We start from the raw sequence: 14,233 nt of genomic DNA, 5'->3' as shown, positions 1-14,233 counted from the left end.
CAAAGTGAGAAAATCTGAAGAATCTTAAACACACTAAAGCTCTGCATAAAAACATTTCAAACACACAACCACAACCATATATTCAATATAAAAACAACCGTGCCAAACACAGTATAAACACAAAGCAAAAGTAAAGCCCCTACCTGTCAGTGAAGAAGCTAGCAAACTAATAAGACCAGAGCGCGCCTTGCCTAAAACAAAAACAATGCCTCCCTGAACAGACGACTGTGCGCTGCCTAGAATCACGAAAGTGCACATCTGAGTGCTCCCCTTAATACATCTCATCTTATACCAACTCGTAGCAACAAATCATAGAGGAAAATATTCTTGAAGGCGCCCAATCAAGAAAAACATAATGGAACGAAAATAAACTTAAATTTCCAAACTAGTCAACTCCATCCGGTTCAAAATAAAACAACCACAATTACAAATTCATCAGTCTATGTAATATTACCCCATACAATAACTATCAAATAACCAATTCATCACACAATCCATCTTGCCAGCACTTCCACCTGGACTACTCCTCAGAAACGTCCTCGCCATCTGAGATCAGGAAGACAGCGACGATGCAGGATGTCCCTCATCGACAGAAACCGGCGGTATAGCTCATAGCACACATACCCTTCCTAAAGGAAAATCAAATGAAAACATGAATATCCAAAAAAACAAGTACTGTTCTAGCAACAAAGGCAGAAACTAACGAAAATGAAATCTTCACTTACAGTAGCTCCATATTTCAGGTGATCAAAAGTAAGTGGCTTCCAATCCCAGTAGTGACGAAGAAGTTCTGGAAAAGATGACTCCAGCTTCGAATAAGATTCGTCAATGATGGCACCTGCTAAGTCCTCCATGGAGTCCCTTTCTTCGCCGCCTTTGATCATAAACTTCTCTTGGATGTCGATGTGGTTCCCTTCTGGAATTTTGATGAAATCTAGAAAAAGAGCATGTCTAATATTCCTGACGCCCACACTAGAGAAAGTTATACCTCTATTCTCAAGGAAATCCTTCAGGGCAGGGCACTCCGTCCTGGCCCTGCAGAAGTGATAGAGCAAAACATGATTCCGCATAGCCAGTTGTATGACAGCGACTTTTCTACGCCCATAACAATCCTTTCGCGTGAAATCCATGCCGAGACCAACAAACTTGTGCTTCTCCTCGCGCAACCAGTCCTCGTACAAGCAAATAATCTCCTCCACCTTGCCAGGCTCGTTGGTGTACCACACGTCGAGCTTCGTGTTACCATCGGCAACTACAGGATGATACTCGGTGGTGTTCAAAAAGTCGTCCATGGCAACGAGCAGCAAGGTGCCAATGGAGATTCCTAAGACCCTGCGACAAGGTTGGGGAGTGGCGAGGAGGGTGGGAACTGACTGATGTCCTGTGGCTACAATACGACGTGAAGACCTCACAAACACGGCCAGTATTTAACCTTGGCGAGGGACCTTTGAGTTACAATGCGCATTAACGTGTGAACTAGGAACAGCGAATAGACGGTTGTGCTTCCGAAGCTCATAAAACCATGCACTTCGTAAAGTCATGGCTGTGCACAAAAATTTGATGCCGTGGAGAAATCGAGGAGCCTCTAACTTTATTTTACGGTAACTGACACACTGAATAGTCACATCGAACGGCCGGCACATCGGTCATCGATTCCTCCTTTGAACAAAGACCACCAACGGAAGAATCCAATGAAGCAAACAAACAGCCAGCCGTACACCTTAGATCCGAAGGCCAAAACTCATCCGTGCCACATCTAACTAGATTCACAACATCTGTCCCTCGATAGTCAAGGCTGGTTTCAGGTGAGGCCCGGGTATGCAGGCACAAGACACACATACGTGTCTATCAGGCACGGGTATGCAGGCACACGACGCACATACGTGTCTATTCCACAGGCACAGGTATCACCACAGGCACGTAGAGATACAGGCAGCAACTCGCCGGAAACACGTGAATGCAGGCAACAAAGGCACGGAAACGTAGCTCTACAGGCACGTGCTTCGGCCTGGCAAGGCACGAATACGGCCTTGCAATTAACGTTCTCGAGCCACGGCTAGACACCCTCTGCATACAGACATGGAATTGCAGCTTCTCCGACGCACAAGCACGGTTTTCGAATTGGCATTCTCGAGGCGCAGATACAAATCCTCTGCATAAAAATCCACTGGATGCAAAAAAGAGAGGTGGCAGAGCCATCGGTAAGAACACTCTGTTCGAGAGGCATGGTTGCAAACTCTCAAGAGGGACAGCCATGTGACACCGCAGACACATAGACACGTGACGTGCATCACATGAGGATACATCAAATACAAGCAGGGAATCAACGGTAGAAGTGAAAGAGCCACAGTTTTAGAGTGTCTAGAGGCACGGGCGTGTAGAAGCACAGGCACGACGAGTCACAACCACCGCATCCCCTCACGGACAGGCATCTGGCACCACAGGCACGTAGAGTCACAGCCAGCGTGTCTCCTGAGACAAGCGAATGCAGGTACAGGACGCACGGAACTGCGGCGTATACAGGCACGGAATTGCGACTTTTGTCGCACAGGTACGGCTTTCGAATTGGAGTTCTCGAGGCACGGGTACAAACCGCCTGGACGCACAAAAGAGTGGTGGCAGAGGCACGGTTGTGTAGTCTGAAGAGAAACTGCCGTGTGACACCACCACATAGAGACATCGCGTGTGTCACGTGAGGTACATAAATAGCGGAAAAGAAGCCACAGAAGTGAAGCCTCCACAGACACGGATGCGGGCTTCTAGAGGCACGGTCCCGAAGAACACAAAGACAGGAAACTGAAAATGTTGCCTCGTACGTTACCAAACGTGCCTCTCTTGTGCGAATGTGTAAAACACAACAATACAAACACAAACAAACAACGGTGAATATAAGCCAAACAAAAAACACGCTTCTCCCAAACAATACATATGCGTCCCCTCACGGACGGGCGTCTGGCACCAAAGGCACGTAGAGTCACAGCCAGCATGACGCCTGAGACACGCAAATGCATGTACAGGAGAAACCGAATTAAAGCGTATACAGGCACGGAATTGTGGCTTCTCATAGTTATCGAAGCACGGGTACAAACAACCTGGATGCACAAAAGAGTGGTGGCAAAGGCACGGTTGTGTAGTGTCAAGAGGAACTGCCGTGTGAAACCAGCACGTTACAGACATGGCGTGTGTCACGGATGTACATGCATAGACAGAAAGAAGCCACGGAAGTGAAGCCTGAACATACACGGATGCCCGGATTCTCGAGGCACGGTCCTAAAGCACACAAAGACACGAAACTAAAATGTTGCCTCATACGTGCCTCTCTTGTGCGAGCGTGTAAAAGACAACAATACAAACAAAAACAAACGGCACTGAATAAAAGCCAAACACAAAACGCGCTTTTCCCAAACAATACATATGCGCCACTTCAACAGGTTCTCTAAATATACATGAACTCGCGCAAACGTCAACAATGAACTTGTAACATGAAAAAACTTAAGAAATTATATTCACATAACATCAGACGGTACTCCATAGGATTGAACTAGAAGTACTCATTAATTATACAAAAAAAGAAATGAAAGTCTTCTAGGAGTCCATTCTGCTCAGACCACCGGGACCATTCTACTCAATTGGAGTTCTGCTCAAAAGCATCAACGGCGTCCGGGGTCGGGAAGACAACGAGGATGCATCATGTCCTTCATAGACAGAACTCAGCTGTAGAGCTCGTAGCTGACATACCCATCCTAAAATAAAAAGCGGATGAGAATCAAGATATACGTAAAGGGGAAAAAGTACTATTGTTGCAATAAAACAAAAATATAAAGACGAAATTTTCACTTACAATTGCCGCATATTTCAGGTGTTCAAGGGAAAGCGGCTTCCATTCCCAGTAGTCATGCAGACCTTGTGGAAAAGACGACTTCATACTCAAGTAAGATTTGTTTGTGACGGCTCCTGCCAAATCTTCCATTGAATCCCTTAGATTGCCTCCTTTGATCATGAGATCCTCTTGAAGGTCGATGTGACACGCTCTTGGGATTTTGAGGTAACTGTTTGCGAGAACATCCCTATCGTTCCTGACGTCGACACTAGCAAAAATTATACCTTTGTTCCGAAGGAAATCCTTCAGAGCAGCGCACTCCGTCCTGGCCTTGCACAAGTGATAAACAAGAACATGCTTGTGCATCGCCAGTTGCATAACGGCAACTTTTCTACTACGATCAAAATAATCCTCTCGTGTGTACTCCAGATCAAGACCAACAAACTTGTACCTGTCCTCACGCAACCATTCCTCATAGAGACTAAGAATATCCTCCACCTTGTGGGGCTCATTGGTGTACAACACATCGAGCTTGGTATTACCATCAGCATCTATAAAGAGACGCTCAGTAGTGTTCCTGAAGTCGTCCATGGAACCGAGGCTGAGACGACAATGGAGTTTGACTATGCTTCTCGTACGAGGCGAGGATGACGGGAGCTACCTGCACTTGTCTGGAGGGAATAAGACGTGATAACCTCCAGGAATAGACCACTACTTAACCTTTGGGGAGAGACGACTTAGTTACCATGCGGCCATTTAATTGCTAAGGAAACGGTGAATGGATGATTGTGCTTCTGCAGCTCGTGAAACCATGCACTTCAAAAGTCACGACTGCCACGCTGTAATCGAGGAGCCTCTAGGTTAACTCTAGCACGGTATCTGGCACAATAAATAGCCATCCCATCAGTCACCAGCACATTGTTTGACCGAGAGAACAATGCGAAGAGGCAAACGAGATGACCCTGTCGTACAAATACTACACTGGGAGTAAACAAAAATAGAAGCACGGTTCGCCAAACACAAAAGCCACACGCGTGCATCCACTTTGGTTAAAGACAAACCTCACTAACATCAACGCACCATGTCTGCGTACCACCAGAAACATTGACAAAACAAAAGCACGTCCATGCTTCTGACATACATATAACCGTGGGCTATCATACATATTCCCGCCTGAAGCCAGCGTACATAAAAACAGTGACTCCACTGGGTCAACGACTGCCTGAAAAAAAATTGCAATACCAAAGTCACGAACCGTGACTCGATTTCAGATGCAAACGTGCCTCTCATTAGCAACCATCATGCCTCCCGTCAATTTGCATCCCCCGACATATCGACCATGCCTCTCCTATTACAACGACCATGCATCTAATAACATCATCACCGGTCCTCTCCTAAAGAAACACCCAACCATATCTGATTAAACATGTGATTAAAAAAACACAGAAGCACGAGCATGCTTTTCAGCATGTATAACCGTGCCTCATAGAAAGTATGTGAGGCAGGATAGGCACGTAAAAGACACCGCTCGGAGGCAGCACAGCTGGACAACTATAATGGGAGGCAGCTGGACGAGTCAAACATCTCGTGTTCCCATAACACCTCGGAATGCACGCACACCATCTACAACCAGCATTCATTTCATTTCGTAGAATAAAAAATAAAACAAGAAGCACTCATTACTACTCTTGCTCTCTCCCGTCTCCTTTATATTTCAATAAGCTCCGACTCCCTCAGCCACAACACAACTCATTTGCCATCTCCGTCGCCTGCTTCTAGGGTTCGTGCTTCTTCTCCGTCTCTTGCTTCTAGGGTTCGTGCTTCTAACCCGCACACAATCGATTAATTTCTAAGCCATACTTCTCTCGTAGATTGCTGGTCGTGGGTGCTTGCCCTAAGCTTCCCATCACAACCCATCTGCCTTATCCGTCTGCCTACTTCTAGGGTTCGTGCTTCTTCCCCGTACACAGTCTCATTTCAAACAAGTTATTGTAGAGTTTTTATTGGGTCTCTTGATTAACTTACGCCGTGCTTCTCTCATAGATTTTGCTAGCCGTGTGCGCTTGCCCTAAGCTTCCCTACCCAAATCTCCGTTCGTCAACCCTCGTTCTTCTTCTGTCCCAGGTAAAAAGCATATGCGTAAGCAGCATTCTCCGATCCGTATTTACGTTTTACGTTTAGCTTTTTCGTTTGATAGTTATTGAAGCATCAGATCCGGTACAACGACTTCATTCTCTAAAGGAATATAAAAACCATTTGAAAATCTAAACAAGTGTTATAAACTCTGTCATACTGCTTTTCTCGAAGGAGTAGATGAGAAGATTTATGGTAAATTTGTAGTTGTTGCCTGCCTTCAATATGGCTAACATATTTGAAGCTTCCAGGTTGAAGCTTGTTTTTAAATTGTTATGATATTCTTGTTTTCTTAACATAGTTTTTCTGAATTATTTAGGTATGATTTGCCCTACCTGCCGCCAACCAGGCGGCTCTTGCGAACCACACCTTGAAGTTCTCCAGGAGTTTGAGGTTATTCTTGATGAAAATTGCTGGAGCCGCATGGTTAGTAAGCATCACTAACAAATTAGTTGCTTACAACACAGTAAAAATTGTCACTGTCACTCATACCCCCTTGCACCTACACTAGGTTCCCCTGCTACCACTTCTTCGCAAATGCCTTGTGTTTTCATTTTCCATTAGTTTGCTTGCCTATGCCCTGATTAATATAGACCATTACTTTTGCCTGCCTATGCCTTGATTACAATAATGCATCTTCAGTTCTAATTAAAATTAATCAACATATGCCAAAAATCTGGGTCCATTAATTTATAATACAATTATGTTGTTATCTGTAATTCTTATCAAAATTCATATCCAATTTAAGAAAACTTCTAACATTAATAGTACACGAGCTCAAATTTATACTTACAGGTTGTTATTTGCACTATTTTTTCCAGTATGTACCTTGTAATGTCAGAGCTTTTCTCGCTGAATACATTGAAGAGAAGAAGAAAGAAGCAAGAAAATTGCGTAAACAGCAGGTAGAGCCAGCCCTTCTTACAGATGAAGGGAGGTCTTACAATGATTTGTTTAAGCATAGGGCGAACTACACAAAGTTCTGCGGTGGTGAGTGGAACATCTTTGCGGCTGATTATGAACTTCGTGCTGGAGACCGAATAGTATTTGAACTACCAGACGAGGGTCTCAATCTCGAAATACAAACATATCGAGATAACAAAAGGCTGCTTCCATTACCCCACGTTGGTAGGTATTTAATATTACAAACATTACAAACTTATCTTCTTTCGTTATATTTTTATATTACAAACTTATCTTCTTTCGCTGTAATTTTATATGCATGAATCGAACTGAATAATATTAACCCCATGTTGGATATAACTTTATCTAACTTTAAAAGTTTTTCTTTTTCTAGCTCTCGACGATCTTTCTTCTGACGATTTCGACCATGTTCACTGCTGTGTCTACTCTAAGGATATTGAGCTTACCTACGACCAGACACGATTCTTTCTACAACGCCTTTTCGGAGATACTTTCATCCGTTGCCGTCCATTTGTCCATGTCTTGACTCACACTAACACCAAAGACTACATCATGGTTGGTTACAACTGTCCTTGTTAAAATACCAAACGTATTTTGCTCATATGTAATATAAACAATACTGACGTAATATTGCTTATATGTTAAATTATAAAGAACCTATTTATTCAAACCTAAAACAACAAAACTTCCGTTGTTCTCTTAATAAGTTGTTTTACCTGTTTACACACAAACCTGAACATGCCAGGAACTATATTACTTCCAATATGGAATTTCTTAATGTTTGTGCACTCACCATATTCAGACATTCTTTTATTTATTGTCCAAGTGACAAATCAACGGTTTTAATTTCTATTTAATTTCGATTTTCTTCTAGAAAATTCCGAGGAGCGTTGTCTCAACACTGAAGAGATGGGTGGACATGCCAACCAATGGCAGGGTAACCCTTGAAGCTCCTGATGAACCTACACATGTCATCACTCCTTCATCGTACTACATCTCCAAAAACGACGGCAGGATGGTAATAGAAAAGTCTTCTTTCAGAGAATTCATATCAGCTGCATCCTTCATTGAAAAGAACGTTGTTCTAATCACTTTCAAAGAGCGCCATGACCGTTCTGTGTCCATCATCATTCAGCGCATTATGTAGATTCCGTCGGAACCAGCACCTAAAATGGAAGCAAACAGTGTATCTCCTAGAATGTTCAACGCTCGTTTCATGATGATGCCTCCAGGAGCAAAACACTCATTACTATAAGTTTGCTAGTTAGGATGGTAGAGTAATTTAATTATTATGGAGCTTGAACTATCGGAATGATCTTTTGCAACTTATGTAGCTCTTACGGACACTCCACTTGCTGTTTCAACCATCGGAATGATCCTTTGAAACAAATGCTGTTTGAACTATCGAAATGATTCAGTCGAAAAAATGTAGTTCTTATCCTTTGAAAAGTTCACAATTCAAAAAACCAAAAAACAAAAAGATTCATTTTCAAAAATCAAACGGAACAAGAATCAATTTGTGATTCAAAACCTCTACCAATGCCATGTTATCAAACTTATTCAAACCATCTAGTGAAACATATCTCAATTAAAAACCAAACAGGACTCCGTTTTCAAGTCCAAACTATATTTACTTCAACTTTTCCTAAACACACACTTGTGCACCGAATAACATAAAAACCGTGCCTCCCTGACCAAGGAAGATTATTAATTGAAAAAAACGTTTTCACAACAAAGGCACGACCATGCATCTGCTGAGTGTTCTACCATTTACACGACTACTTTCACAGCCAAAGATGGATCACGCAGGCAGCACGCAACGAATAAAAAAATTCAATGAACAAGACAAGTGAAAATCTTAAAAAAACAGATAAAACAAACCCCTGTTTCTGAAATTCTACGCCTGGAACCGCCGCGTGACTGGCAACCGCTCTTTGCTGGTTTCCTTTTTTGCACGACAAAATAACCCTTTCACTTTTCCGACTCCATTTCATCCTCTTCCTCGAAAGTTTCTCGCCGGCCGCAGTTCACCACCGCACACCTCCAGCCATGGACGAAGGGAAACTAACAACACTCATCGAACACATCACTACCCACGGTACAACCGTGCTCGAGGTGGTGTACACCAACGACCCAAGGACCGTGGAGCGGATCATCAAAAAGTACGAAGAATGGCTAAAGGAGGAGAAGAACAAGTTCGTCGGCCTCGACCTCGAGTACACACGTAAGAGCATTTACATACGACAAGGGATCGCCGTTGTCCAACTTACCATGCGTGAGCATGTCCTTGTATACCACTACTGCAGATCCGAGCGCTCCCAGGCGTTAGTTGAGTTCCTGCAACGGAAAGCGGTAACTTTCACTAGCGTCGACACCAGGAACGACAAGACCATGCTTGCCCGTGCATGCATCAAAATTCCAGACGAGCACCACGTCGACATCCAGAGGCTATTCTGCATCAAGGGTGGTGGAGAAAGGGACTCCATGGCTGACCTTGCAGCAGCCATCATCGACCCCTCATACAAGAACATGAAGAAATCATTCCCAAAGGAGAACCACCAGTTCTGGGAGTGGAAGCCACTTTCACCGATACACCTTGAGTATGCGGCAAAGGACGGGTATGTTAGCTACGAGTTGTACCGTAGAATCCTAATCATCAAGAACGGACTACGTCACCTGCACCAACAACCAATGAAAGAAAGACTCTGCCCACATAAGAGCAATGACGAGGGATCTTCCAGCGGCTGGAAGCGCCGGAAGGGAAACAGTGGTTGGTAAATTGCGAGAAAATGGATGTCTACATTAAACTAGTAGGAACTACTATTATCATAATTTAGATTGTATGAACCTATGTTGTAAATATGTTTGTTGTTGCCCAAAGATGCTGTGTGTATTGTATTACTATTTTACGTTTGAACTTTGAACACAGTGGTGTGCTCATGTACAAATGCATACTACGTTTTGCATGTCTAAATGCAATTAGTAAGTTATGTCCCAGTACTGAGAAAGCATATATTGTATCCATGATTATAGAACGAGAGATATCTCGCACGATATTGTATTATAATTTTCATACTCAACCTTTACAAGATGCATCGTGCATTTACAAGAATACGTGATGATATCGTTGTAAACTTTCAGTACAATGCTTATTAAACATTTGCATGAACAATTCATAAATATTGCAGAAGATCATTCGGTACACAGTCACAAGCGACGAGAACTTTGTTACTTTAACCACATTGAAAAAAAATCCTTGCCTCCATTTCACATCAAACACCGCTCCGTCCATTCAGAACATCCTTGCTATTGCACACAGGTTCCTCTCCGTACACCAGTTCTGCACGATGCCATAAGACTACACTACTGTGTGCAACTGACCTATGTACAAGCGTGACTCACTAAGTGTCTACTCAATCCATGCCTGTGGTGCCACGCACCCGTGACCCTAGAGACTACACACTTGTGCATCATTAACCGAGCCCCTCTAACCAGATATTCGGACCGATGCCTCTACTACCGTACATCCGTGCCTCTAGAATCTTGACAACAGCAAGAGGGTTCAAAACCGTGCCTCCACACAACCGTGCTTGTACTGACTGCACTTCCGTGCCTCTGTTTGCTTGATCAACGTGACTCACATGAAACCCACAGTAACTCTACGTGCTCCGCACGCGTGATCGCAATGTAACTTTGGTGCTGCACAGACGCGTCTCTCAGTATACCCGTACCTCCACAACCGTGCTTGTACTGACAATAATTCCATGCCTCCGTTTTGCTCAATCCACGTGCCTCGCATAAAACCAACAGTAACTCTACGTACTACACACACACGTGCCTCTTGGATGAAACCCATAGTATCTCGCCCGTACAACTTTGGCGCTGCACACACGTGCCTCTCAGTATACCCGTGCCTCCTCACGACCGTGCCTGCACTGATTTCAATTCGGTGCCTTCATTTGCTTAATCCACGTGCCTCACATAAAATAGATGCACAGCCGTGCCTCAGAGTAAACAACACACGTGCCTCTACTGTATTGATAACTATGACCCCAATTAAATAACATCCGTCCAAAAAACATATTTAAAAGAGATGCACAGCCATACCTCTTCTACAAACATACAACAGCAATGAACACTTAGGTTCATATAGTTTCATGTATCTAGACAACATTAAACCGTAGCATAGATTTTTAAACAAAATTCATTTATGTTCAAAGGCTATAACTAACATCACTGCGGCACAAGATTGAAGATAACAACAAGCCTCCCATCACGCTCTTTGAAAGTTATCAGCACCAAGCTGTTTACTTCAACAGACGATGCCTGAAGAAAATCACTGAAACCTTCTTGTTTGAACACCATTCTACTACCCAAGCCAATGAAGTAGGAGCAAGGAGTGCTCACATATATATATATATATATCATCATCATCACCAGATTCCAAAGTAACTTCAAGGGTTAAAACGCCAGTCCTAGGAAAAGTCACAAACTCCTTCAAACTCCTCACAACAATACCAGGAATAACCTAAAAAAAACATCAAGCTATCAGAAATAGAACAAAAGTTCAAAACTATAAATAGAAGAGATAATAAAAATAAATAAATAAATAAACAGAAACAAAGAAAAAACAGTGGAAAAAAATCTGACCATATGATGACCATTAACATTCATGGAATCAATCCTGTGAACAAAAGGACAACACGGTATGTAGACATCATCAAAGAGTTAACACCTCATAAAATACATCTGCTGATAATTAAGAAAAACACCACGGGTGTAATAACAACTCCCAACAAGTTCCATCTCGGAGTCGCTCAAACCATCAAGAGCTACAAAATATAATTACACAAGCTCAAGGGAATAGAAAAATCATCATGTGCAATAAAACAAGCTAAAAACTTCCTTAAAAATAAACCTTACCAACAGACGGTAAAGGAGACAACGCATCTCGACAACCAACACGATAAAATCAATACCAATCCATGTTCCATAATGTTCAAGCCTAATGGTCATTATATCACGAGGACGAACACCATAATCACTGACCAATCGTTCCCAGGAAGGACCATGGAATTTGCTCCTCAACCGACCATGACTAAACAGAACACCATACAAATAACCCACATTACACTGAAAAGCAAGATCAGTATCTTCGTCACCCATCCTTATGGCTAAAGCCCTACACTCCTCGATGTAACGAGCAAGATGAACTCTAACACTGCACGGAACATACTGCACAACAAATCAAAACAAGGATCATAATCAAAACCTAAACAGCATGAGCAGCACCAAAAGAAATAAGCGTGTGTGCCAAAAATTGAATAATTATAAAATGATATTCTTACAACACGCCTCCAACAACGCCGATCCAGGACCACACTGAACCCATCTACAGAAGAATCAACAGAAGAACACGGGCCACCAGGCATACGGCAAAAAGGACAAGCCATAACTGCAAGGAACACAATGATTATCAAGAACTAATCCCACAAAACCCAGTTGAAACTTGACATCTGATAGTGTTGGTAGTCCCCACCTGTAACTACCCCATAAATCTCCATATCCCGGAAATATAATGGGAACAAAAAGAGAAACGAGAAAGGGAAACAGGGAACCCACGAAGGCAACCGGTAGGGAACGGCGATCACGCGAACGGGGAAGCACGGTCGACGCTAAAGAAGGACCACCGTAAGAGCAGGCAACAAGCGCGGCGGCCGGGACAGGGGCCGCCGTAACCACGCGACAAGAGCGGCGGCCGCGACGGGCGGAGACGACGGCAAAGAAAGAACAGTGCTCCACGACGGTTCGCCCACACCAGAGAGAAACAGATCTCAAAACAGATCAAAAGGTTTTACAAAACATTAAAAGTATAAGGACTAAAGTGAAAAAAGGAAAAACCAGAAAGGGAATCCGGAAACCGGAAAACACGGGAGACGCCGTGCGCGCGCCAAGTGTCGCGCGCGGAGCGCCTCGGAGAAGTCTCCCGACCGCTCCGCGCGTGACACTTGGCGCGCGGGGAGCGCTCCCCGACTAATCGTTGCGAGGAGCGCTCCTCAATTAGTGATTTCGGGAATTGTTGTGGCTTCTTAAGCTTGCTTACCACAAGACCAGACACCCTGCGCGAACCCCGATTGGCCCAGTGGCCTAGTTAACTGTTTTTTAATGCCATGAACAAAAAAACACTTATTGAAAACACACAGAGTAAACATAAATTTATAAAAATCCCATGGTTCTAAAAAATATGAAAAATGGCATGCTACTTTATAAAACTTTCATTTCTCTAATTTATAAATTTACAATGGTACTCCCTCTGTAAAGTAATATAAGATCTTTCAGATCACTAAAGTAGTGTTCTAAAAGATCTTATATTTGTTTACAGAGGGAGTACGATTTAAAAGATGTGTCGTGTAATCTACAAAAAGAATAAATTTATGAAATTTTCCATGGAGATGTTTCATTGTGCAAAAATTGCATGTTTTGAAGAACATTTTTTTCTTTATTTTGTCTGTGGACCAAAAACAAAAATTCCCATGTGTATTTTTTAGCTTTATTTGGTTGACCGTGCAAAAATTCTTAACAAATGTCATGTCAATGATCTTCTTTCATGCCAACAAAAATGAAATTGCCACCCTCTTAATAGCTAAACTTTCATCCTCTTGGTAATTAAAATATCATGCAAACAATAATAAAAATGTCATCCTCTCAATAAGGAAAATGCCATCCTATTAAAAATAAAACAACCATGCTCTCAATAATAAAGTTGACATCCTCTTAATAATAAAAATGACATGTCATTAATAATAAAACTATCATCCTCTTCATAATAAAAATTTCATGTCATTAATTACTAAAATGTCATGTTCTTAATAATAAAACTGTCATGTGAGAAAGTAAAAGAACAATTCAAAAAAATGCAATGTATAAGTGATAAATTTTTGCAAAGCTTGCCATGGGGCATTGCAAAACGACCTAAAATTTTTCTTGTTTGGAACACAGAAAATTGTCATGAATGAAAATAAAAAGAAACTTCCATGCTATCTATAATTAAAAATGCACATGGAAAATCTAGAAAGAAAATCCCTATTTTCAAAAATGAATAAAAGCATGTTTTTGGGACTTCTTTCCAAAAGAAAAAAAACCAATTTAAAAACACAGTTAACTTTAAAAATACATAGGATAATCTGGTCGCAAGTGTTCACAAAACTCCACTTCTGCTGAGTGTTAAGCGCCCCCGCACGCCCCCTGCGCAGTAGGTCTCGAGTTTGAACCCCCTCACGCACCTTGGTAGTGACATGTGTTTGGGAGAAAATTGAGAACGTTCGCTAGGAAATGAGTAACCACGAACGACTCCAA

The 14,233-nt window shown here is 42.5% G+C and overlaps 3 protein-coding genes across 3 annotated transcripts; 1 reads left to right on the top strand and 2 right to left on the bottom strand.

Annotated features, from left to right (window-relative positions):
- Nucleotides 1–527: 527 nt before the first annotated feature.
- On the bottom strand, nucleotides 528–1,292 carry LOC141040793 (uncharacterized). Its single transcript, XM_073506913.1, has 3 exons — nucleotides 1,147–1,292; nucleotides 726–1,035; nucleotides 528–629 (listed from the first exon to the last, which is right to left on the bottom strand). Exons 1-3 carry the CDS (start codon nucleotides 1,290–1,292, stop codon nucleotides 528–530), a joined length of 558 nt encoding a protein of 185 aa, XP_073363014.1.
- A 2,418-nt stretch (nucleotides 1,293–3,710) lies between these two features.
- On the bottom strand, nucleotides 3,711–4,411 carry LOC109756622 (uncharacterized). The gene is made up of 2 exons (XM_020315467.1): nucleotides 3,842–4,411; nucleotides 3,711–3,743 (listed from the first exon to the last, which is right to left on the bottom strand). Exons 1-2 carry the CDS (start codon nucleotides 4,409–4,411, stop codon nucleotides 3,711–3,713), a joined length of 603 nt encoding a protein of 200 aa, XP_020171056.1.
- Nucleotides 4,412–8,926: 4,515 nt separating this feature from the next.
- On the top strand, nucleotides 8,927–9,655 carry LOC141040792 (uncharacterized). The gene has a single exon (XM_073506912.1). It carries the CDS (start codon nucleotides 8,927–8,929, stop codon nucleotides 9,653–9,655), a length of 729 nt encoding a protein of 242 aa, XP_073363013.1.
- Nucleotides 9,656–14,233: the final 4,578 nt, after the last annotated feature.

This window comes from Aegilops tauschii, chromosome 2 (assembly GCF_002575655.3).
Source record: "Aegilops tauschii subsp. strangulata cultivar AL8/78 chromosome 2, Aet v6.0, whole genome shotgun sequence".
Taxonomy (NCBI): domain Eukaryota; kingdom Viridiplantae; phylum Streptophyta; class Magnoliopsida; order Poales; family Poaceae; genus Aegilops; species Aegilops tauschii.
The sequence above is the reverse complement of the archived record's forward strand: the minus strand, read 5'-3'. Positions and strand labels throughout refer to the sequence as shown.

What these genes read in the sequence shown, in the direction of transcription:
- LOC109756622 (XM_020315467.1), bottom strand. Translation starts at nt 4,411, where the DNA reads ATGGACGACTTCAGGAACACTACTGAGCGTCTCTTTATAGATGCTGAT. An exon ending in ACCTGAAATATGCGGCAATT is followed by an intron (nt 3,744 to 3,841) that starts GTAAGTGAAAAT and finishes TTTTTATTTTAG; the next exon opens with GATGGGTATGTCAGCTACGA.
- LOC141040792 (XM_073506912.1), top strand. Translation starts at nt 8,927, where the DNA reads ATGGACGAAGGGAAACTAACAACACTCATCGAACACATCACTACCCAC.
- LOC141040793 (XM_073506913.1), bottom strand. Translation starts at nt 1,292, where the DNA reads ATGGACGACTTTTTGAACACCACCGAGTATCATCCTGTAGTTGCCGAT. An exon ending in TTGCGCGAGGAGAAGCACAA is followed by an intron (nt 1,036 to 1,146) that starts GTTTGTTGGTCT and finishes TCACTTCTGCAG; the next exon opens with GGCCAGGACGGAGTGCCCTG. An exon ending in ACCTGAAATATGGAGCTACT is followed by an intron (nt 630 to 725) that starts GTAAGTGAAGAT and finishes ATTTTCCTTTAG; the next exon opens with GAAGGGTATGTGTGCTATGA.